This window comes from Gymnoscopelus braueri (genome assembly GCF_963280865.1).
Source record: "Gymnoscopelus braueri genome assembly, chromosome: 7".
Taxonomy (NCBI): Eukaryota; Metazoa; Chordata; class Actinopteri; order Myctophiformes; family Myctophidae; genus Gymnoscopelus; species Gymnoscopelus braueri.
Window position 1 is genome coordinate 19,494,256 of NC_137608.1, and position 24,946 is coordinate 19,519,201.

At 41.4% G+C, this 24,946-nt stretch overlaps 1 protein-coding gene across 1 annotated transcript in view; it reads left to right on the forward strand.

Moving 5' to 3' along the window:
- adamts3 (ADAM metallopeptidase with thrombospondin type 1 motif, 3) overlaps positions 1-24,946 on the forward strand; it is a 217,324-nt gene that overhangs the window by 134,516 nt on the left and 57,862 nt on the right. The window contains exons 9-10 of the mRNA XM_080432756.1: positions 4,170-4,313; positions 11,620-11,752. Coding sequence (XP_080288882.1) covers positions 4,170-4,313; positions 11,620-11,752 — 277 coding nt within the window. The remainder of the gene's footprint in view (positions 1-4,169; positions 4,314-11,619; positions 11,753-24,946) is intronic.

Sequence of the window (24,946 nt, forward strand, 5' to 3'; positions counted from 1 at the left end):
AAGTGCAATATATCCTCTGCCCAAACTGGCTTTAGTAGCACAGCAGTAGACATTTCAGAGCTTGCAGAGGGAACACTGACAGGGGGCTGTGGTGACGTTCGTGGCTGGCACGGCTGCCAGGGCGAGATAAGGAAACCCCAAGCTTCATGCTTTGAGCTTGGGTTCGAATCCCGGGTAGAACATAAAAGTTACAGATTGCAGCGTCAAATCATATTACCAAAAGTGGCTCATTTTCTTTTATACGTATATATCCACCTATACAAGCTATTTCTGCCCTAAATGTCGGATATGCTCATGAACCTGAGGGCTCATACCCACTTCACACCAGCACTTTAATTAATGGAATTAATGACTGCTTTTGATCTGGGTTTATGTCTTATCCCCGCTTCTGGTCAGACTGAATTAAAAAGATGCATTTCCTATTGGGAAATGTAGACTGTCTGATATGTTTGATATTGTTAACCATGTAAACCCTGGTATATGTATTTTGGGCAAATTGTCAAAATGCAGATACCAGGGATTCCTTCTTTTTATTCCAAAATCAACCCGATCGCCAGAGGAAACATTGTCATTGAACGTTTTTCAAATTCCGTGCATAGACAACTGGAAAACCCGAAAATCCGTGCATAGCCGCCTCGCATCTCCCCCATTATATTGTGACTAAACCATTTTGGAGGCGCGCAGTCTCAAGGGAACTGTCGCCACATAAGGGACCACCGAGTGAGCTAAAGCGAGCGAGTTGCCGTCCTGAACGTTGCGACGTTCCCTTGAGCCTACTCAGCGCCGCTTGAGTTACGTACCGATAGGCACAGAAGCGTACATTTTGTTGTGGGGACTGCTCTGCTTCCGGGTTTTTCCGGGTTGCAACTGGTTACGCCCACCGTGGGACTCGCCGTACATATGCACGGATTTTCGGGGTTTCTAGGTGACTATGCACGGAATGACATGCACTGGATCCGTGCAATGTATACTAAATTCTTGGAAGATCAGGCTGTCCAAAATAGCAAAAATAGCAGCTCTACAGTTGAATGCCTATTTTTGCTTTGATTTGTACAAAAGAGTATATAGACGCCTTAACAGACAACGTCACACTGATAAGAATCAGTATGCGCGTGCAGGTCGGCAGCAAAAGAACCCCACCGCTCATAAGATGCAATGTAAAAGTGGTCACAGCCTCACATGTAAAAATGCGTCCTATCAAACTTTCAGATGCTGTTTTTCTCCCAGTACGCAGCGCCAAAACCTGCTCTTGCTCGCGCAGCTGCAGCCCGTCAAGCCTAATTTATGCTCTGTCCCGCGAAGGTGTCGCGCGCAGAGAACGGCCGAGAATAGCCGACCTCCAAGCTCACAGCGGTGTCATCCGCGACGCGGTTGTGAGCTTGTATGTCAGCTGTTCTCGGTGCGCAATACCGTTGCGCGATGAAGTATATGTCTCACTAGGGCGCACCCCACTAGCCAACACACAGAGGAGGTTGAATGAACTGAAACCAGCACACCCCAAAACAGCAGGTTTGGGGATCTGTTGGGAATTGATTACATGAAACAGTCACCTGTGCGTCCAGTCCCAATGTTTGTAAACAAATAATTGGTCTATAGGGCTTACAGTAAGTGTTTTCCCTACGTTTTACTAATCGAACCCTGAACAGCACAATACAAGGGATCCACTGCCTGCTGCAGAGAAGAGCTGGTGTTTGGTCTCCTCTCGGGAGTGCTGTTGCCTCTGGTATACTGTAGGTTATTGAGTTTCTGGCAGTCAAGCAGGCGTATTGCATGGCGAGACTCTGCTGACGCTGCTCAGTGGTATGTATCGACTGTGGTTCCTCAAGGTATCTATTATGAGACAGACAGACATTTATCCGCTGGTGCCTGGCGCCCCAGATTAACCCATTAAGACCTGGAACGCATCTGTGTCACTTTTTGATTTGAGCTAAAAAGCATTATTTTACACTTTGGCTATTCAAAAATAGCAGATCTACAAGCTCATAGCGCGGCACCAAGTGCCGCGCTACGAGCTTGTAGATCTGCTATTTTTTAGAAATCGTGAAAATGTGTGCTTGGAATATATATTGTTTTTAAAGCGAACATTTTTAACTCAAATCTTTGCTTCTGGGGGGACCCTGGAACAAAATATTTTGAGATGGGGGTCGGCGGTCAAATACATATCATTTTGGGGGTCCTTGAAATGAAAAAGTTTGATCACCACTGATATAGATACATACTTTTTTTTCAGAATACTGTTGGCATTTAGAAAAAAATTGTAGAATCGCCTTCAAATCAAATAAATCAAATCAAACTTTATTTATATACAGTAGCACATTTAAAAACGACTGTCGCCGACCAAAGTGCTGTACAGGTCAACAAAATAAGAACAACAAGTACATAATACAGTCAAAGTACAATTAAATCACAAACAATTACAACAAATCAAAGTTAAGGCTTAATTTTGGTTAAAAGCCAGGTCAAAAAAGTAAGTCTTGAGTAGGGACTTGGGCGGATCTAATGAAAAGGGGTAGATCGTTCCAGAGCCTGGGGGCAGCCACGGCGAAAGCGCGGTCACCCCTGGTTCTCAGTTTGGCGGTTACTGTGGGAGTCATTAAAGAGAGGTGAGTTGACCTTAGGGCTCTAGGTGGGTTGTGGTGTTCCACAAGCTCCGTTAAATAAGGGGGGGCCATCCCATTGAGGGATTTAAAAGCAGTTATTACAATTTTAAAATCAATTCTAAATTTGACAGGGAGCCAGTGGAGTGAGGCCAGGACTGGGGAGATATGATCGCGTTTTTTGGTGCCTGTGAGAAGGCGCGCAGCATTTTTCTGAACTAGCTGCAGGCTTCAGGTCTTAATGGGTTAAATCACCAAAATCCTTGGTAAAGGCCCGTGGCCCTTACTTCTCTCGTTATGAAAACCGTTTAGTTGATTATAAAAGGGGAGACCTTGGGTGCAACTCAGACAAAATTGGATCCACTCCAATTTAGTTAGAGAGGGCAGAGGTTGTTGCCCCCTATCTCACGGTTAGGATATCAAAAAAATCAATCCTCACAGTGTCTGACAGAGAGTCAGACACTGTGAACAGAGTCGAGCGCAACAGGGTATTCTTTCTCCGCTGATTTTGACCTTTTGACCACAGCCTGCACGCTTGGCTGTGGTTTTCGCTATAGATAGCATGTAGGGACAGTGAGTGTAGATTGTCTATTTTCACAATTTAACCCATTAAGACCCATTGTGTATCTGGCTATTCAAAAATAGCAGATATACAAGCTCATAGCGCGGCACCGAGTGCCGTGCTATGAGCTTGTAAATCTGCTATTTTCGAAAAATCGTGAAAACCTTTATTTATTTTTTTTATTTTTTTAAACTGTTAGGATTTAGAAAACATTTTTAGAATCGGCCTCAGGTCTTAATGGGTTAAAAAAAAAGCAGTGGTTTTGAGTTTGAAATCGATGGTTCATGCAGTTCTTGAGATCGGCTGGTGACACACACGCACATACGTACGCAGAGATTTTGTGCAATTATAGTACGGATGACATGGCTCCCCTTTCAGGTGACTGGTTATAATGGAAAAACAAAACAAAAAACATCACAAAACTTCACATGTTCAGGAATGTTTCAGGTTATGGACAGTGGTGGAAAAAGTACAAAAAAAATGTACTTAAGTAAAAGTATCAATACTGCAATGTAGAAATGCTCTGTTACAAGTAAAAGTCCGGAATTCTAAATTTACTTGAGTAAAAGTATTGGCATCAAAATGTACTTAAAGTACCAAAAGTAAAAGTACTCATTATGCAGAATGTCCCATTTCAAGTTTTCAGAATTTATAAAAATCTTTTGAAAATAGCAGATCTACAATCGCGATGCGACTGTTGTGAGAGAGATCTAAATATAAACAGTAACTAGTAACTTAAGTTTTCAAATGATTGTAGTGGAGTAGAAGTAAAACTATTGAAAATTGGAAGTACTCCACTAAAGTAAAAAAATACGTCAAAATTGTACTGTAAAGTACAGTACTTAAGTAAATGTACTTAGTTACTTTCCACCACTGGTTATGGAAGGTTCTGGATCACACTTTGTGGTGGAAAAGAGCCATTTCATGTTTTGTCATTTCAAAATGGGGTTGATTATTTCTTCTTTATTCTGACATGATGCTTTCTTTTGTCTTTTTCCTCTGGGGAACAGACTGGGCATGGAGCATGACGGACAGGGGAACCGCTGTGGAGATGAGACAGCTATGGGAAGCGTCATGGCCCCTCTGGTCCAGGCTGCCTTCCATCGCTACCACTGGTCCATGTGCAGCGGACAGGAGCTCAAGAGATACATCAAGTGAGTTGGACCAGTCCCTTCACATTTAGACCTGTCACGGTTCAGGATTATTTGCGATAATCGCAATTATGTTTTGCATCATCGTCAGATTTTCCATTAATCTGTATATACAGTAAATTCATCTGTTGAAAAAGTTCATAAATATATTTTTTAAAAAGTGGAAATTTTGGCTCTACATACAAGCTGCTGTGTTAAAGGGATAGTTCACCCAAAAATAATATATATTTTTTTATCGATTAGTCACAACATGGAGACTTGAATTCATGGACACGTTTTCGTTTTTGTCGCATTCCTAAGCCAATAATTTGATGACCAGCGGGACCGGTAGGCAACGGTTCCGGTAGGAGACACAAAGGAGACTCTTTGTGTCTCCTACCGGAACCGCTGCGTTGTGATAGATGTGCTATTTTCACCAAATGTTTGCCTTTTTTTTGTTGGCGGAATGTTTGCCTATTATGACATGCCAGCAGAGTTGGGGGACGCAAGGGTCCCAAGTGGTTAAGAAGCACGGGGGTAGCAGTATCAGCAGAGAATCCCAGACTTCCCTTTCCCAGGCCCTATAGCTACTTTAATTTCAAGGACCCCCTTAGCTCTGAGAGTTTCATTTGGTTCCATTTCTACACTCTCAGAGTTATAGACCTGTAACCGGTGTTGCCAGATTCTGTGAGAGAAACAAGCAAACAGGTCTAGGAAAACCAGCCCAAAAGAAGCGACTATGGGCCACATGAGTACTTTAACATGTACATCAGCTATTTGAAAATAGCAGATCTACAAGCTCACAACGCGTCGCATCGCGACGCGTTGTGAGCTTGTAGATCGGCTATTTTCAAATAAAATCTTGCGGGGAAATTATAACAAGCAGATCTGGAACCCTGATTGTAACGGTCCCTTTGGAACCCCCTCAAGGAACCTTAGGGTCCCCGCTTTGAGAACCCTGTGCTACTTCAAACTGGGAGATCCCAAGGCTTTCCTATAGGCCAGTGTGGAGATATAACCCCCCCATATGGTCCTTGGTTTGCCCCATGGCCTCCCTAGGGAGACACCCAGGAGGCATCAATACTAGATACCAGTGGTGTAAAGTAACTATAAGTACATGTACTCAAGTACTGTACTTAAGTACAATTTTGAGTTTTTTGGGGCGGTGAAACCGCCCCTATAAGTGAGATTTGGAAAAATGTACAAATATCTTGGGCAGTGAAACCGCCCCTAAAAGTGAGGTTTGGAAATTTGTACAATTATCCTGCGCTGTGATTGGCCAATCACAATCTATTCAGGACTGTGATTGGCCAGTGTCACATGACACATGTGCATAGCCCTATATAAGCAACCATAACTTAAAAAAAAACATAATTTTGTTTTATTTAAGTTATGGTTTTGTCCATCATAAAGAGTGTTTCAATAAATGTATTTATCTTTTGTACATGATTGATTGACTTTCATAAAGAGTGTTTCAATAAATATATTTATAGTTATTTAGTTATATAGTTATTTATTTTTTGTACATCATTGGTTGACTCCATTCAGTATTGTGGTTAGCTAGGAAGACACCGCCCACTTCACACAGGGTGTGATTTTTTACTTTCCAATTTGCAGTACTTTTACTTTTATTCCACTACATCTCAGAGGCAGATATTGTACTTTTACTCCACTACAATTATTTGAAAACTTTAGTTACTAGTTACTTTGTAGATTTTGATTATTATTACAAAAGATACATTAACCACTTCAGCCATATTCATTTCGGCCATTTGAAAATAGCCGGTCTACTGTACAAGCTCACAACAACTTGTGAAATGGGACATTCTACACAATGTGTACTTTCTACTTTGGTACTTTAAGTACATTTTGATACCAATACTTTTGTACTTTTACTCAAGTAAATTCTGAATATCTGAATTTTACTTACTTGTAGTATTTCTACATTACAGTATTGATACTTTTACTTAAGTAAAAAAAAGAGAGTACTTTTTCCACCACTGCTAGATACCCCAACCACGCCAACCGTCTCCTTTTCCACATAAAGGAGCAACGGCTCTACTCCAAGTCTCACCCACAGGTGACTGAACTTCTTACCCTTATATGCCGAAGGGAGATGCCAGCCAAACCGCCTGAGAAAACTCATTTAGTCCGCTTGTATCTGCCATCTTGTAAAGTGGCTATGACCCACATTTCATGACCACAGATGTTTATCGGTACATCAAGAGCTTTGCCTTCTGGCTCGGCTCTCTTTTTGTCGGATCAGCAACTCACTGATATAAAATGGTGCAAAGTCGTGTAAAGCTTTATAGGAAATGAGAGACAGATTTCATGTGGATCCAGAGTCACGGGGTTTAATCACCACAGTATTATCTGGGCCTTGGATCTCCCATTATCAAGTCTCTCGCTATAATTGACTTTGAAGTGGGTTTTGTGACACTGTGTTGAAAATCAATGTTTCAGGGAAGTACAATTTTGTTACTGTTGAGTAGAAGTTTTTTTTATCCCTATTCTGGGCATGTCATAACTGGCTTACTTTCGGCAATAAGCCGATCTACAAGCTGGATTGCGTTGCAACGAGTTGTGAGCTTGTAGATCAGCTATTTTAGGAGGGGAGCAAGTACAGACCCCTGGGGGACCCTGGTAAATAGAGTATATAGGGAGTATGCACAGAGTGGTTAACAGATCAATGCTATTGGTCAGACTTTACGTCTCTCTGTGGGTTTTATTGATTATTTAAAGACTTAATATTAAGTTAAGTTTCTTAGGGTTTCTTAGTGGTCACACCGAACTTTAATTCTGTCATATGCGGCGGATTCTGCCAATGCTTTTCAATGGGAATGGAGCGTACACGAATGGCAACAAACCACTCCGTTCCCATTGAAAAGCATTGGCAGAATCTGCCGCATAGGCAGAATTAAGTTTGGTGTGACCGCACCCTTACACAGTACTTTGAAAAATGTTGAAAGATCTTTTTTTTTTTTTTACCTTTGAACATTTTTTTTTTTAATGACATGCCCAAAAAAGGTGTGCCAGGGTGAAAGGGGTTAACCAACCAAAAGTATTAGAGCATGATAGCTTTGAAATACAGTGGGTTACACCCAAGTTTCTGTAGTAAAATATGAAGTTTGCTGGAGCCAAATGAGAGGAGAAAACGCTGTCGTAAAAATTCTAATGAGTTTATTCCATGAGAATATTCTACACATAAAATACAGGCATATTTATATAAATATGGTTTTCTGGGAGAAACTCCCACTCTATAGCGTCATCAGGTCAGACGTCACAGTCCGGTTGGTGGTTACACGTGTCTATGACTCGTAAAAAAATATCTTTCATATCTTACTGTTACACAAAGCAATCAGTAATGAACAAGATGAACAGTACATCAGATAGCAATCGGATAATGGATGATGCTGGGCGGCGTCATTCACACTGTCTATGAGACTTTGGTAACAAAAGGCAAGCCTGACTATTTAACAGCCTTACACAAAAATGGCAAAATGAAAGGGTACGGTGCCCTTAACCATACCGCATAGAGCCATTGGAACAGGTTCTTATTTTTTTTACTTTCCTATTTCATGAAAATGCATGGTTCAAGGTTCTATGGTTAGTCATTTTTTCTTTGTATTCACAGAGATACACAACAGCGGCAGTGGGTTAATACATTTTATTGGAGTAAAAAGTAAAATTGAGATGTAGTGGAGTAGAAGTATAAAGTTTTGAAAATGGAAATAGTCAGGTAAGGTAAAAGTACGTCAAAACTGTACTTAAAGGTATCATGACATTAATTTTCACTTTTTTTATTTTCAATGTTTTATTTGGGGTTTTATGACCTCAATTACACCCAAAAAACCTGAACTTAGAACATTCAGTGGATTTTCTGTGGTCTGGGGTTTTCTGAATAATTAGGCTGAAAAGTAATCTGAGCTTGGCCCTTCGACAGTGAGGTCACAGTCGAATAATCCCGCCCACTCTCCTCCTCGCCCCTATCCTTTCCTTTGGGGGGGGCGGAGCAGAGGCGATGATTGACAGGCAAAATCCCTCACCAGCGACACCCGCAGGCAAAGATTTCTTTTTTCATTGCAGTTGAAAAGGCTTTAGAAATGTGAGAGAAAAACACCTGCCATGGATCACTGGAATGGAATTTTCACTTAAAACTTTTTGTACACTTTTGAAGGACCAGGACAAAGACTTTGAATGTGGTGTAAAAGTGAATGTCATTAAACCTTTAAGTACGTACAGTACTTGAGTAAATATACATAGATTTATGAGATTCATAACAGTGGCATTGAAAAGGTACACTGTGTGGCGTGTGGCTCATCTAGCATTGGCTCATGTGCAGTTCACAGGGATAGAGTTGTCTATTTTGCACAATCAATGTGTGATAGAGAATGGCAGGTGCAGAGTCGCACCCAAAGTGTTATCGACGCTGTGACAATGAATGTGAAAAAAAAAACGCTCTCAATTATATCCAGTGCCTGCATGTTTGAAGTCAAAACGAGTCCAACTTTTCTTAAGTGTTTCTGGCACAGAGAGGAAATCTATACATTTTAGAACCAGAAAACATGATCAAACTTATGGTTAGAGCAAGAACAACAGCACGAATGCTTCTTTGTGTTAACCATTAACACATTGTAAAGGAACATCATCCATCTATTAATTCATGAAACATGTGTCTGTCTGTGTGGCATGGCCTCAGTGACGGCCCATTATTCCGACATCCCGTTGGTCCGACTCGCCCCATTATAGCTGACCCTATCCCTAACCCTAACCCTAACCTCACACTAACCTAATGGTCGGAATAATGGGATGTCGGAATTATGAGTGGACCCCCTCAGAACCTGGTCTGACAACGGGTACAATGAGTACATCAGATAACGGGAGTCTTGAACAGTATACTGTAGGACGTGTATTCCTGACGTCCACGGCCCAGCAGTGGTCAGTCGGATGTGGGATGTTGAACCCCGGTACCTTCCGTTTACAAAGTAGACATTAACAGCTAATTTTACTTTGAATCCAAGGGAGGGTCATGCAATTTTGAATTGATAAAATAGTCCGTTTTTTATATACCTTTTTAGTATAGCAGAACAGTGGTCAATGACCCCTCTCCATTTCAAAGGATACAAAGAATTCAAATCAAGTAACACCTTGTCTATTTAGAATCAATGACGGTCGTTAACAAGCCATCAACGCACAGCGAGTGTGAACGACCCAGTCAAATCTATTCAGTGTCTTAACGATGGTGGTTGAACAATTAAGCAAAACTTCAACAGGCGTTATTGGAGAGATGCATTATAAATAGGCCTACTATAACTGGATATTCATAATCATTTGAAGTAATTCTGTGCATGTGATTAATGTGGATCTATATGGACAGTTGTGTATAGATGCCTAGCTCCACAAGTAAAACCAGAAGCATCAGGCCATAATTGATAGCCTAATTTGTTTTATGTAGGCAACAGTGTAGTTGTAGTCACTGTAGTTGATAATTAAAAGGGCAGAGTGACAAAAGTTTTAAACTACTGGTTACCAAATATTCAACTTTCTTCAATCTGACCAGGATTCAATGGGTTTCCCACATGTAAGATGAGAACATTCTGCTACCACTACTACAGATACACTGTGCATTTAGCAAGACTGACTACACTACAGCAATGTTCTAATCAATGTGGAAAGCAAAACATTGGACATATCAGTTTTAAATGTTGTATTTGATGGGGAGGGTTAGGGGTGTCAAGAATTTCACAATACGATACATGATGTTGGGCATGATATCGATATGATATATTATTAATGTTCTTTTCTCATGTATCATTAACATTGGCCATCATCTTATAAATAACGTTATAAAGCAAGTTAGAAACAATTACAAAGTGCTTTGTACACACAAATAAATACATTTGTGCAAGCTTAATGGAGAAGTGAAGTTCTCACTAACTATAAACCCATTGTTTCAGAGGACAGATAGACACTAATATAACAAATATAATATAATATAAGACTGCATAACTATAAATTCCACAAACCTCATATTTTTGTCATCTGGACTTTACCAACCAAGTGCAGCCTAGTTATTTCCAACAGCAAAAAAAAATCTATAATACCATGCAGTATAATACAATCTTAGATTAGATGTAGGCCTATAGATGGGTTTCCGCGCGACGTCATCACAGAGCAGAGTGCGCAATCTGCGCATGCGGGTGGTAGAACCAACCGGAAGCGCCATTCACTCTGTTGTTATTTTCGGGATTTAGATAGGCATAATGCTGCTATTTTAGGCATAATAGGCATAATGCTGCTATTATATACAAACAGATCCAACTTCTGACAAATCATTTTTATTGAGTAAAGAAGATATTACAAACTGCATCATTTAATCTACTTTCATTAAACCCGGTGAAGACCATTTCTTTTTTGAATGTACATTTGACTAGAGCTGCTGCGGGTAATAGCGCCCTCTACTGCTCAACCCTCCACTGCGCGCGCATCATCCTCTCATGTTTACAAACAGGAAACCCATCTATTTGAGAGTGCAGATGCATGTCACATTAACGAGCGTCAACGAGCATCAGCTGACACACAACACCTCCCCTCTGCAGTGCTTTAAACTGAAAGTGACTGACTGGAGTCTGTTTCATTTCTCTCCAAAATACCTTGAATATGATGGAGGACATGATTAATAATTACTATGATTATGATAAGCTTTACATTTCATATCATACAGTAAAAACTCCTAACTTTCACCGGCAAAAAAAAGAAAGTGTTTTTTTTGTATTAAAATAACAATTAAAAAAATATTACGATACAGTATGACATCATGACAATACCTATCATCACATTTTAATACCACGATAGGCTATATCGTGACACAATATATCGTGACACTTCTAGGCGGGGAGGGTTACTCTTTTTTTTGTAATCACTTGGGGAGGGTCATTGATTTTTTTTTTTTGTCAAAGGGAGGGTCATGGCATTTTAGATCAGGGCACATACATTTCCTCCATGCCCCCCCTTATGTAAATTGCGACTGGTCCCTTAGTATTTCCTTGTCACACTGGTCTGGTAACAATGGCTTCTGTGAGAGAAGCATGCAAATATGTTTGGTCACCTTCAACTTTCTCTCAAGAGAGTCAAGGGGGGGGTCAACGGAAAAAAAACGAAAATGGAATCATATCAGCACTAGACCCCCTCCTGAATAAATAACGCACCATCCCTAAAGATGTTCTGTCTTTTTTTAAATGGAAGCATCCATTTCCATCTCAATGTACATTTCACTTAATTCTTCTGACAAACTGTTTACTTCTGGCTTTATCTGTCTTTTCTCTCAAAGCTCCTATGATTGCCTGCTAGACGACCCTTTCAAGCATGACTGGCCTCAACTCCCTGAACTTCCTGGCATCAACTATTCCATGGACGAACAGTGTCGATTTGACTTTGGAGTGGGCTATAAGATCTGCACCTCAGTGAGTATTGCTGCCAGCCTCAATTAAACCGAATTCTACACACATAGTGTAGGGGCTCTGTTCCAGGGAAAGCCAGACAGTTGCTGTAATAGGAGCAGTGCAAAAGAAGCAAATATGGTATCTCTTGAGGCTTAAGAAAAGCGATTGTTTGCTGTTCCAGTTGAAAGATGAGGAAATGCCTGGAAATGCTGAGACATGGAATCAAATCAAATGAATGATAGGACAATGCTGAAGAATATAACACTTCAGCTTGGAAAAGTCAATCTCCAATTAGACACTGATCCAGCAGGTCTAAATGAGAGCCATAACACCTGCTAGCTGACTTAGCAGCATGGATGAGCAGATGGCAAGGTGATGAATATTCTGCCTCCCAACAGCATAAACACAAAGCAAACAAGATGTGAAGGTCTTCCTGTGGTGTGTGCTCTAAGTATCTTTCACCTTTCTCTTTCACTGATTGACTTCTCTTAACAAGAAACCTAGCGTCCCGATTATGGGGATGTCATAGGCGAAATTAGGTGAACATTGTGCAAAAATAGCAGATACATTATGAGCTTGTAGATCAGCTATTTTCTGCAAGAGATTTGTTGTAGAGCAGAGGTTCTCAAACTTTTTTTTATATACCCTATTCTATAGGGGAAATCTTTTGGGACCCCACAATTTGTTTATACTGCAATTTAATAGTGGAAATAAGGAATATCTTAAAAATAAAAGCATACGTTGTTGGCCTTGAACATGAATATCTATTATACAATTACAGCCCTAATTCCTGCTGATTTGTAGGCCTATCTTATCAATGAATGATATCAATAAAAGCAACGGAAGTGTTTCTTTACACACATTTGTAAACCAAAGTATATTGCCAAAATCTTTAACCAACTTAAAACCTCTAGTCTTAGTGAAACAGACCTGTAGTTGGACCGTTTTTTTCCGTCCACATCAAATCTCTTTGTCAAAAATAACGGATCTACAAGCTCACAACGCTTTGCAAAGCGACACGTTGTGAGCTTGTAGATCTGCTATTTCTGGCAAATGTTTCCCCCAGAATAGGGATGCTGGAGTTCAAGTGGTTAATTAAAAATGTTAAAGTATTCACAGGTGCTTTTCAAAAACAAATATAAACAGACTTAATGAGAAGTTTGTCCTCCAAAGACTGAAAGGAGGATTAGTCACCCTCCTCCGTACAGCAGACCAGGAGGCAACTGCTTGGGTTAAGGACTTAGCATTCTCTAAATAATTAGAAGGATGTGTTTGTACATTCTGAACACAGATCCATGATACGTGGCTGCATTGAGCTGAGAAAGAGTCCAAGATCCGCTCTCAGACGAGATCAGTATTTATTTTTAATTTATGTCAATGCCGAAATGCCGAACTCACGACGATGCGAAGGGGAGAAACTTTCTCAGCGCAGCGTTACAGTACTCTGGGTACTCGTTCTGAATTGATATCCAGTACATTGCGAGGGGCTGCCCAGTGAAAATTTGCTTTCAATAACTCATCCCATATGAAAGATCAATCAGCGCCTCCTGCTCAGACAGTGACAGGCTTTGTTGCGTTCCGCGTACCAAAAGGATTGCGGATTCAATTGTCTCTGCTCCCCGTTTCGGGGAAATAGCTCTAAAACTGTTCTATGAGCCCATCTATCATAGATGGGCTCATGTCCATCTGTGGTCACATAGATGATCTATGTGACCACAGATGGACAGATACAGAGCAAATGCCCCCAAATCTCTGCTGATTATCCTGGAGTGCCACAACCAGAGTTTCTTAATCCAGCTTTCGATTTTATCTGTGAGGCCAAACGAGTTTGTGTGCCAACCAGGTGGCAAGGAAGCTCCGCTGGATTTGAAGCCCAGGAAGTGAATCTTTTATGATGTATTTTTAGATGTCGCTGTTTCATCTCCTAGCTGGCTGCAGAAGTGTTTACACTCCATTCAAGTGAACAAGGTTTTGGCCAGACTTTACACTTGATTTTATTACCTTAGTAAACATGTTTATAAATACTTTATGTTTTCAATCGCTAGTTTAAAGTCTTTTTTCAATTATCATGATATGCGTTTAAGTAAATTATGGTCCCATCATTTTTTAAATTAATGATAAAGTAGGGTATGCTTCTAGGGCTTCTACTGGTTCTACTGAGTGAAGACCCGCCCTCGCTGCAGTTGCAGCCAATAGCAGCCGTTTCCGTGTTTCTTTTTGGGGGCTGGAAGTTCCAAGATGGCGGATTTGAATCCGCCGGAAAAAGTGGCCTCAAAACGGGTCTGTAGAAACCACTAGGTCATGTGACGGTACCCTTCGTCCATATTTTTTTTGCAGTCTATGGTTCCAACCTGCAAAGCTAGATTTAAAGCACGGTGGAAAAGATGAGGGGATCAATTATATACCCCTGGTGGATTTGAGGGTTTAAGTAGTTATTGAAGAAGAGAACACACTGGAGCAGCTCGGACAATTAAAGCCTCTTTTATTAACTCTTTGACTGCGGACGACGCGATAACGCGTCAAGTGCTACTTTGTCCAGTTGGCCGTCGACGCGCTCGACGCGCTGGACGCGCGTTCATTGTTTAATCTCTGATTGCGCTATGCTGCTTAATATTCAATGTTATTCTCGAGTTCCACTTACTTCACGGACATCTGCATCCGGTTTCATGACCTGGATTCCGTTTCCGGTTTTTGATTCTTTTCCCCAGTCATTTTCGTCCAAAATAGGTAAATAAACGGTCTTTCACACGGTATGACGGACAAACGGACAGTTTCTCTTCTATAATCTATGGTCTGGGTGACGATCAGTCATCGCCGTCGTATATCTCAACGTAATTTTCGCCGATCAAAACAATGGGGGGGACGTCACATCCGTTTTCATGTTTTTCCTTGTCTAATCTATGAAGAAGGGTGAGAGAGACCCAACGACATGATCAAAGCTGTCATGTGCTGCGCCCTAGTGGCGGATTTGTGCTGGGTCTTTACATTATGTGTCCTTAAATTATTTTCATGAGAAAAATTCAAAATAAAAAAATAAAAAAACACGAAAATTGCTGGCACTGGGGGAGTACTTTATGAAAATACTCTGGCAGTCAAAGAGTTAAGGTGCATCGAAATGTCAGTCATTCTCTATTTGTACTAGCACTTTAATAAAAGAGGCTTTAATTGTCCGAGCTGCTCCAGGGTGTTCTCTTCTCCAATTTCATTAGTCCTGCTCCTGTGACGCACCGGGCTTGCCTCGTTTGGCTGAGGCGCGGCAGTAGACTCCCTTTCTTCTATTCACCTGTTTCCTAGGCTGTTTTTTTTTACACTTCCTGTCGATTTGATCCAATGAAATCCAATGAAACTGGTCAGATGACCAATGATATCCAATGAAATCGACAGGAAGTGGAAAACACACAGCCTAGGAAACAGGTGAATAGTTAACAAGTTACTTCTTTCTAATGGTGCCAGTGGTGGCAAGTACTCAACCCCCAGTACTTAGAGTCAAAGTATAGATACTCCTGGTCAAATATGACTCAACTACAAGTGAAAGTTGCTCTGTTTTCTTCTGATATGCTACTATACATTTTGCCAGGGTAGATTATGAAACCATGCTCCGGACGCCCCAACAGGGGTTTGATTTCAGAGCTAATTGTCTTTCGCCCCTCATGAGTTTTCAGGTCTAGGAATAGAACAACAATTCATAGTTGTCACCGTCATAGACCCAAAATGAATTCCGCCCCCTATGATTACTAGGTTCGAGTCAAAGAAAACCTTCTATCCCCCAATCTCTCTTGTTCTTACACTGTATCATTAAAAACAACAAGGCAAGTACATTTATATATGTGATTAAATTACAGTACATGGATCTTCTGTGCATAAGTGTGTGAAAGTGTGAAAGAAACTAACATAAAAGCATCTGTCATCTTCCAAAGCTCATCTGACAACCCTTTGTGGTAGAAGCGTTATACAATTCACAGCATTGTCATACAGTTTGTCATACATTTACATTGCAATTTTCTTTCTTAATAATGATTGATGATAAATGGCATACTTTGTAAGCGTAAAAGCCTAACAGTGACTTTTATACACCTCACAATACTGTCAGACAGTGTTATTTTTTTTTATAAAAGAAACGAGAAAGAAATGGTCAAATGAATAGACAATTTCAACAAAGGGATTGATCAATACATGAGAAATAAAAGCTAAAAAATAATATAATATAATATAATAAAATAAATATCTCCCAACGACTCACAGCAATACCCAAATTGTGGTGGTAACTTATTTAGAAGAGAAGTAGAACTGTCTTTGAAATGATTTGTGTTGGCTTTGGAAGATAATTAACTACATGTAAACCCTCTATACTTAGTCAAATAATTCTTAGTTGACCGGGGTTGTCTCTGTACTTGATCCGATCTTTTCCCCCTCTACACCACACATCTTCGTTGAAAATAGACGATCTACGTTCTGAGGGTTCAAGTGGTTAGTCCTCTTTAACATTTTAGCTACAGTGGATGTTCATGTTTCTGCTTAGTGTATTCCAGTGGTTCTCAAGCATTTTGATGTACTAAATTTGTATGTATTTGGCCACGGACCCCCATCTGAAAGGACTTTGTAGACCCATAAGAGAAGATTTGTGTTGAAAATAGCCGATCTACAAGCTACACAGATTTGCGTGAGATTAGCAGCATGTCTATGACTACCTTAAAAAGTCTGCGGGCCCTGGGTTGGCAATCCGTGACCTGGTGGCTTTCTAGGTTTTTTTTGTGTGGCTGTTCAGGGCTCTGACAGCCTCAGGGAAAACCCCCTTCCTGAGCCTTGTTCTCTGGGCTTTGAAACACCTCAGACGCTTCCCATTCCACATCGTCACAAACATTCCATTAAATCAGATAGAATCCTTTATTGAGCCCCGGAGGGAAATTCAGGTGTCATAGGTAGCAGTGATAGCAGTTGAAGGTTGAAAACACAGAAGAGGCACAGGGAAGAAGATAACATAGATCAAACCAGGGACGCAGAGGGCATTATAGAGCACATGTGCGTGAACATTTGCCAAACTGTCAAACTATAGAGATAATGTTCTAACACTAGATACTGTGTACACGATGGATCTCTGAATATATCTCTGCTGTCCGGCAGGAACCAGCTAACTCCAAAATGTTCATTTTTCAGGAAATGAAAAAAACAAAACAAAAGTGGAGTTAGGAGGTTTTGTTCATCATTGATAAGAACAGCTGAATGGAGGTTCAATGAGGTTGGAGGTCAAAAGGGGGTGGAGCCTGGAGTCAGCAAAACCAGCTAACTCCACCCCCCTTTGCTGGACTTAGCTGGTTTAGCAGAAAGTTTGAGGATCCAATGGAGTTAGATGGTTTTGTCAGAAGCACTTTTTTATACTTTTCATTGGTTCAATATTTTTTTTTACCAACACACAGATGTAAAGGGTGTTCAATAGCACTGATTTATGGAAAAAGAAATGCAAAAGAGGAAAAATGTTGTTAGCTGGTTCCTGCCGGACAGCAACGACACAGTATCTTACACTAAATGCATGAAATCTCTGTGTTGTCCGTCCGTCCGTCCGTCCGTCCGTCCGTCCGTCCGTCCGTCCGTCAGTTAAGGTTAAGGAGGCGGCAGTTAAGGTTACAAAGTTACAGGTAAAGAGTAAGAAAAATAAAAAGTACTGTTACTGCAAAACAAGGGGAAATAAAAAAACAAGAAGCATCAACATTACAGAGCAACGGTAAACGGAGGTAAAAACTAATAAAGTGTCCATTACACTCAGTGCTTCATAAGTGTCTCACCGTATCTATTCAAAAAACTGATGTCAGACTCAACAGGTTTCGTGTCAAAATGCACTGATGTCAGACACAACAGAAACCATGTATTATTAGATGTGTCGTTTTTGATTCATCCACAACATTATGAAGATGATGATGATGATAATGATGATGATGAACAACACCGATTTGCGCACGTGACTCCTGGGTGCCTCTGATACGCCCATATATGGGCATATCGGTTGGATCTGCGTTGCGACGTAGGTGTGACCTCTAGTGGTATAAAAACATTTTATTTCTCACAAGGCAGTGTTGGCCAGGTCATTCAGAAACTAGGCACAGAGGATGTGTTGCAAGTGGATTCAATCATAACAATAATGATAATTAATAATAATAATAATATTTTACATTCACACTGTCATGGCAGAGTAGCCTCGGAATGATTTCTCCCGGGATCAACCTGTCATTGCCTGTCACAGCCATGACGAATCTACGACACTTCAAACAACACTGCCAAGAGCAGAAGATCATCTCGGTAGAAAGGAGCAAATGCAGTTCAGGCACGCAACGCTTGGTTTGAAATGGAATATGTATTGAATGTATGAGCATGAATATCTATAGAGCGTAATTATACATTTTGGTATCAAGGCTCTGTCTCAATGTATTCACAACTTTGTAGGCATGAAAATATGCATGTAGATATTTATTATAACAAGACCGCCTGAAGCCCACCGGTGGATGCTGTGGCGGTGGGAGCACAAGCAAAGAGGTCATAGAGCAAAGCAAAAAGCAGAAGCTGCACAGCAGAACCAGTGTTGCCAGATTCTGTGAGAGAAACAAGCAACCAGGTCTAGGAAAACCAGCCCAAAAGAAGCGACTATGGGCCACATGAGCACTTTAACATATACAACAGCTATTTGAAAATAGCAGATCTACAAGCTCACAACGCGTCGCGATGCGACGCGTTGTGAGCTTGTAGATCGGCTATTTTCAAGTAAAATATTGCGGGGAAATTATAATAAGCAGATCTGGCAACCCTGAGCAGAACCGCAAGGTAGCAGAGCAGCAGCGACCAGAATGAGCAATAAGCCGGGAGGTTTCAATAGCCCCACCCCAATCAGAGCCTAGGGTGTGCAATCTGTGCATGCAACACGATGCGCTCTGTTCAATGAACGATAACCAACACCACGGACACAACGTCACTATCACGTGCGTGCTTGCGTGCGTGCGTGCGTGCGTGCGTGCGTGCGTGCGTGTCTCGCCTCGAACCCACCAAACACATACTTGCGTCTCGCTAGCCTTGGATCAAGAAGACTATCATAGATGTATTTTATTGAGTTTTACTTTGTATCCATCTTGATCCAAGGCTAGCGTCTCACCAAACCTGCCCACAGTCTGCTCAATGCATTTCAATGACAATGCTGCAAAAACCTTTTATACCCACAGCACAATAAAAACTCTTGAGGCTTCTTATCATTCTTTTTTAAATAGTTGCTGTTTTTAGTATTATTATTTTGTGAAGCGCTTTGGATAAAGGCGCCATATAAATGCACCATTTATCTAACTAAAGTGTGTCAAAAATAGCAATGTGCCTCACTATACGCTATACCTGATCCAAGCAGACGGATGGATGGTATGAATCGTGCTGCTCTTGACCCCAACATTTCAGTGAGCTGCTGATTTCCAAAACAACACAACCCGTACTGCACCTCTACTCCCATGCCGGCAAACAGCAAAATATCCCAAAATACCCCAAACCATACTATGTTCACAATTTGTCCTATTTGAAATGGATATACAGTAACATTATCTGTGACTGTGCGGGCATTGTCTGACAGATATAGCTGTGTACATCTCGCCCTTCATGCCATTTCTATGTACAATGTTGAGTGTCAACTTGTGTAGCCATAATGTCAATTACAGATCCTGTACTTCCTCTTGCAAAGGACTCACAAAGCAACTTTGGACCATAAAACATCCAACACTTACATTTCAAATTGCAACCTTTGACTCACTTGTGATACAAACGTAATTGACAGTCGGACTTAACAATCAGATTTCGCGTATTTCAGAGGCATTTCAATGACAGAATTACATGCAGTAAATGGTGCATTTATATAGCGCTTTTATCCAAAGCCATTTACATAGATTGTGCATTACATTCACCCATTCACACACCGATGGTGGAGGAAACCATGCAAGGCACCAACTTGCTCATCAGGAGCAATTAGGGGTTCAGCTTCTTGCTCAAGGACACTTCGACACTAACTCTGGGGGAGCCCCCCAGCCCGGGATCGAACTGGGAACCTTGCGGTTTCCAGTTCACTCTACCCGGCCATTCTACCCCTGAGCCACTGCCACTGCCGCCAATGCAGTATCTTAATAAGATTGGAGTTGGCAGGGACCTACACATACAGTATATTGCAATAGTGTGATATCATCATCATGTTTGTCTCCATATAGTCTACTCGCATTGTGATGATGTAATCAGAATCCTTTATTAAACCCCCCCCCCTCCACTGCCCTTTGCCTTTGTTCATACAATACCCCATAGCCCCATACAGAGAGAAAATGAAAATGAAGAGAGGTAGACAATGAATGTGTGTGAGAGAAAGAGGAAGGAAGACAGTAGAAGTGACACACAACCAGTGGTGTAAAGTAACTAAGTACATTTACTCAAGTACTGTACTTAAGTACAATTTTGAGGATTTTTTTTACTTTAGTGAAGTATTTCCAATTTTCAGTACTTTTACTTCTACTCCTCTACATCTCAGAGACAAATATTGTACTTTTACTCCACTACAATTATTTTAAAGCTTTAGTTACTACTTACTTTGCAGATATAAATTATTACGTTATAAAACATATATTAACCACTTTAGCCCTATTTTATATGTGGGCTATTTGAAAATAGTAGATCTACAAGCTCACAACGCGTCGCATCGCGACACGTTGTGAGCTTGTAGATCTGCTATTTTCAAACATTTTAGTACTTTTACTTTTGGTACTTTAAGTACATTTTGATGACAATACTTTTGTACTTTTACTCAGGTAAGTTTTGAATTCTGGACTTTTACTTGTAACAGAGTATTTCTATATTGCAGTATTGGTACTTTTACTTAAGTAAAACATTTGAGTACTTTTTCCACCACTGCATGAGTCACATTCACAGAGTTAATTGCAGCAGCCAGGTTTAGCGGTATGTTGCGGCTGGAGGGAGAGCAGGGCAGGCACACATGCAGATAAACAAGCGACTGGCTGGCGAGAACAACCGGGCGGGCAGACAAAGAGGCAGGTGTGCTGACAGGAGCGTGAAAAACAAAAGGAGACAACAGTTAGCGATGGCAATACAATACTCATAATCATCTAAGCAGCCGTGAATGTGACTGATGTGCCAGTACAAACTGACCTGACACAATGAGTGCATGGGGAAACCGGCGTATAAGTACAGCGAGGCGATATGAGCTGAATTAATCACAGAGCCCGATCATGTGCAGGTGTGTAGGCAGCTGAGGACAGGAGCCAGCGAAGAGTGGAGCCTGAAGCCATGCCCACACAAACACACAAACACACACAGAGAGGCAGACAGGGGGGACTGTGTGTGTGTGTGTGTGTGTGTGTGTGTGTGTGTGTGTGTGTGTGTGTGTGTGTGTGTGTGTGTGTGTGTGTGTGTGTGTGTGTGTGTGTGTGTGTGTGTGTGTGTGTGTGTGTGTGTGTGTGCGCGTGGGTGGGGGGGGCATCGTGTGGGGTGAGAAAGAGAGAGAGAAGGTGGGAAACAGTCAAAAGGCTATACAGTAGGTGGAAACGGGGAGTGTGACCAAACAGTTTTTTCATGGCTATGGGTAGAATTTGAGTTTAAAATGGCATCGGATATCCCACTGACAACTTGAATGATTCACAGCCAGCTTCCCCATCGATATGTCTCGAGTGCTTAACAGTCTGTTTGACGCTCTTACTGTTTAGATGAATCATAGTTTGAAGTAGAGAGAGAAATCGATAAAATCGATAACACACATGATTACTTTGTTGACCTCTAACTGTTTATAGATTGTGTACTGAGCCTCATGGCTCACAAATACCAGTGAGGGGAATTTTGAGATGCGCAGACCAGACCGCTGGTTCTCAGCGTCGGGTTCGGGGACCACCAGGGGACCCTGACGGGTCTATAACTCTAGGGCAGTGGTTCTCAAACTTTTTCATGTCAAGGACCCCCAAATTGACACTTATCAGCCCGCGGACCCCCATTTGAGAAGATATGCCACGGACCCCCCCATAAGAGATGATTTTTACAGCTCTAGCAGTCAATTCTCAACCATTTTAATTGAAGGACCCCCAGTTTGACATGCATAAGGCTACGGACCCCTATTTTATGGCATTTCTATCTCTGGGACCCCAATTCATATTGTAAAATCAATGTTCATTTAACTCTGAGAGTGTACAAATCCATTTGTACACTCTGAGTTACAGACCCATAAGGGTCCATTTGGTTCCTAACTATCCATCATTTAGCTGGGGACCCCCTGGAACTGCCTCAAGGACCCCTGGGGGTCCCCGGACCCCACTTTGAGAACCAATGCTCAAGGGGCCCCCCCGCCTTACCCCTTATGCCTAAACCTTTTTGGCATTTTGTACTATTTTGTACTAGTATGCCAGTGCAGTTTCAAATCCCACTCCACCATGTTTCTTTCTTCATAGTGCTGCTGGGTTTATATCACAAGTTTTGTGGGAACAGATGTTCCAGATGTAACGGATGCTATTTCCCTCCTGTGCGCTCATTCCCTGTGAGAAGGTGTTTGAGACTGGCAGGGCGCCAACGAAACAAAAAACAAAGGCTGTGTGCAGAACAACTCCATCTCAGAGACCGGCCCCAATGCTCTGAAATAAACATGAGAGATACTGTTGGCTTAGATCTTCAGGCACTCTTGCAAAGAGTCAATTTTTCTTTTTAAATGGCATAACAGGTCATTGGGTCATTCTGATCGTAACAGGGTTCTTGGCAAGACTTACTCGCTAGGGCAGGGTTTCTCAAAATGGCATCATGGCACCCTAGGCCGGGTACCATGACGCCATTTTGACAAAAACAAAAACACAACAAAATGATTCCATTCCACATAACTACTGCAGAGTCATTTTCCATACTACCATCTCTTAAATCTGCAAGGCACGAAATCCCGTAAACCATACACATTTTAATATGCGATACTCTCTCCTCCACTTGGAGCCACTCTCTTTTTTTAAAGGATCTTAGGGAGGCTAGTATACCCAGATGTACAGGTCAGGTGTAATCAAAATTATATTGGGCAAGTGTCCCTTCCAATATTTCAAGAGTGTTTCCTCTATTACAGTGGATATTTTAGCAAGAAATGTTACTTTTAGTGCCAGACTCTCTCCAGAGAGTTTATTGTCTAATATGAAGCCAAGTAAGTAACTGGATTCTTAGCCGTAACATCAAATTCACTTACTACTACTCTGAATTCAGGAGACTTCTTTAGTCTTGCATTAAACCCAAAGATTATCAACTCTTGTTTCACCGAGATGGAGAGACAACCTATCTTCTAACCAGATGCTGCTGACCTTGTGGAGTTCAGCTCTAAGTCATTGTTCGACTTCTAATTCATCACGATGAGAGACTATAGGAGAGCTGAGCCGTCAGTGAAAAGGAACGGATCGCAATCACAGGCTGATGTCAAGCCATTAGCAGAACAAAGATGACTTAACCCATTAATACCTGGAACGCATCTGTGTCACTTTAGATTTCTTTGGCTATTCAAAAATAGCAGATCTACAAGCTCATAGCGCGGCACCGAGTGCCGCGCTATGAGCTTGTAGATCTGCTATTTTTGAAAAATCGTGAAAAATATGTTTTTTAATATTTTTTGCCGAAAAACTGTTAGGATTTAGATTTTTTTTTAGAAGCGGCCTCAGGTCTTAATGGGTTAAAATGCTCCCTTGAGGGAATGCTATTGTACCCTACTGGCTTACCTGCCAGTGAGTGAAGGGGGGACCGCTCATAATTCCCGACATCCCATTATTCCGACAGTTAGGTTAGGGTTAGGGATAGGGTTAGTCGTAATGGGGTCAGTTGGACCAACGGGATGCCGGAATAATGGGCTGTCGGAATAATGACATGGCAGCCAGTGAGGAGCCCCCCCCCCCACCAGGATGACATAGAGCCTCCGTCTTATACTACTCCCACTCAACAGCCCCCTGACAGGTGCCGCCATGTAGGATTCAAACCCCATGACTCTGTGGTGATGGACAGGCACTTTAACCCCGCGCCAACCGAACGCCCATATCTTTCCTAATGTGACCTAATGTAATGTGACATTTTCTGAAACCAGATTGGAATTCATACAGAAGATTGTGTAACGTATGTTTGTGTACTGCAATATACGGTCATGCGTTGACCCTTTCTATTGCCGTTGACACTGAAGACAGAACCAGCAAATGAGAATGTGCTCCCCTTTTTTTTTTATATATAGAGGGGCCATTTTCACCTATTTAAATTCATGAGTCAAATGAAGTGATGACTTCAGCAGCATCTCTTTCTTCAGCAGCATCACCCAAGTCTAGTGGGAATGAGCTGTTATCATGTTATCATGAGCTGTTGCTTTGGAAGGTTGCAGGGCTTTAAGCTTTTTCGGTATATCTTCATCAGACACTTTAACAGAAGAAAACGATAGGTTTCGGGGCTTTATGCTTTTTCAGCACACGTATCCTAATCACAAACTTTAACCCATTAAGGCCTGAGGTTCCGATTCTACAAATGTCTTCTAATTCCAATTTTTCTTTTTTTTTTAATCGTATGTTTCTATGTCAGTGGTTCTCAAACTTTTTCATGTCAAGGACAGCAAAATGTATATGTATTTGGCCACGGACCCCCATCTCAAAATATTTTGTTCCAGGGACCCCCACAAGCAAAGATTTGAGTTACAGATGTTTGCTTTAAAACGATATATATTCCAAGATTTGCACACATTTTCACGATTTTGTGAATAGTGCGGCACCCGAGTGCCGCACTATGAGCTTGTATATCTGCTATTTTTGAATAGCTAAAGTGTAAAAGAATGCTTTTTTAGCTCAAATCAAGGATGCGTTCCAGGTCTTAATGGATTAATAAAAGAAAACATCGACCTGCCCTGGAGTCCTCTCTGTTGGTAAAAAGATTGTACACACGTCTTTCTCCATAACTCCCTGATGTGCAAAGATTTGCTGATTGTCTCGCTGAATGACACACTGGACTCTTATCAACCACCCGCCTAGATAACAATGATACCCTTTGGGAATAACCAAGGTTCAGTGGTGCAGAGACAGCACACATTGTAGAGCGATGACTAAGAGCCAGAGTAGACCAATGTATTGGTTTGGCAGTTATGCAGCTGATGTGTCAAAAAAAGCTCACAATGCGTCACATCACGACACTTGTGAGCTTGTAGATCAGCTAAATGCTAAAAATGTT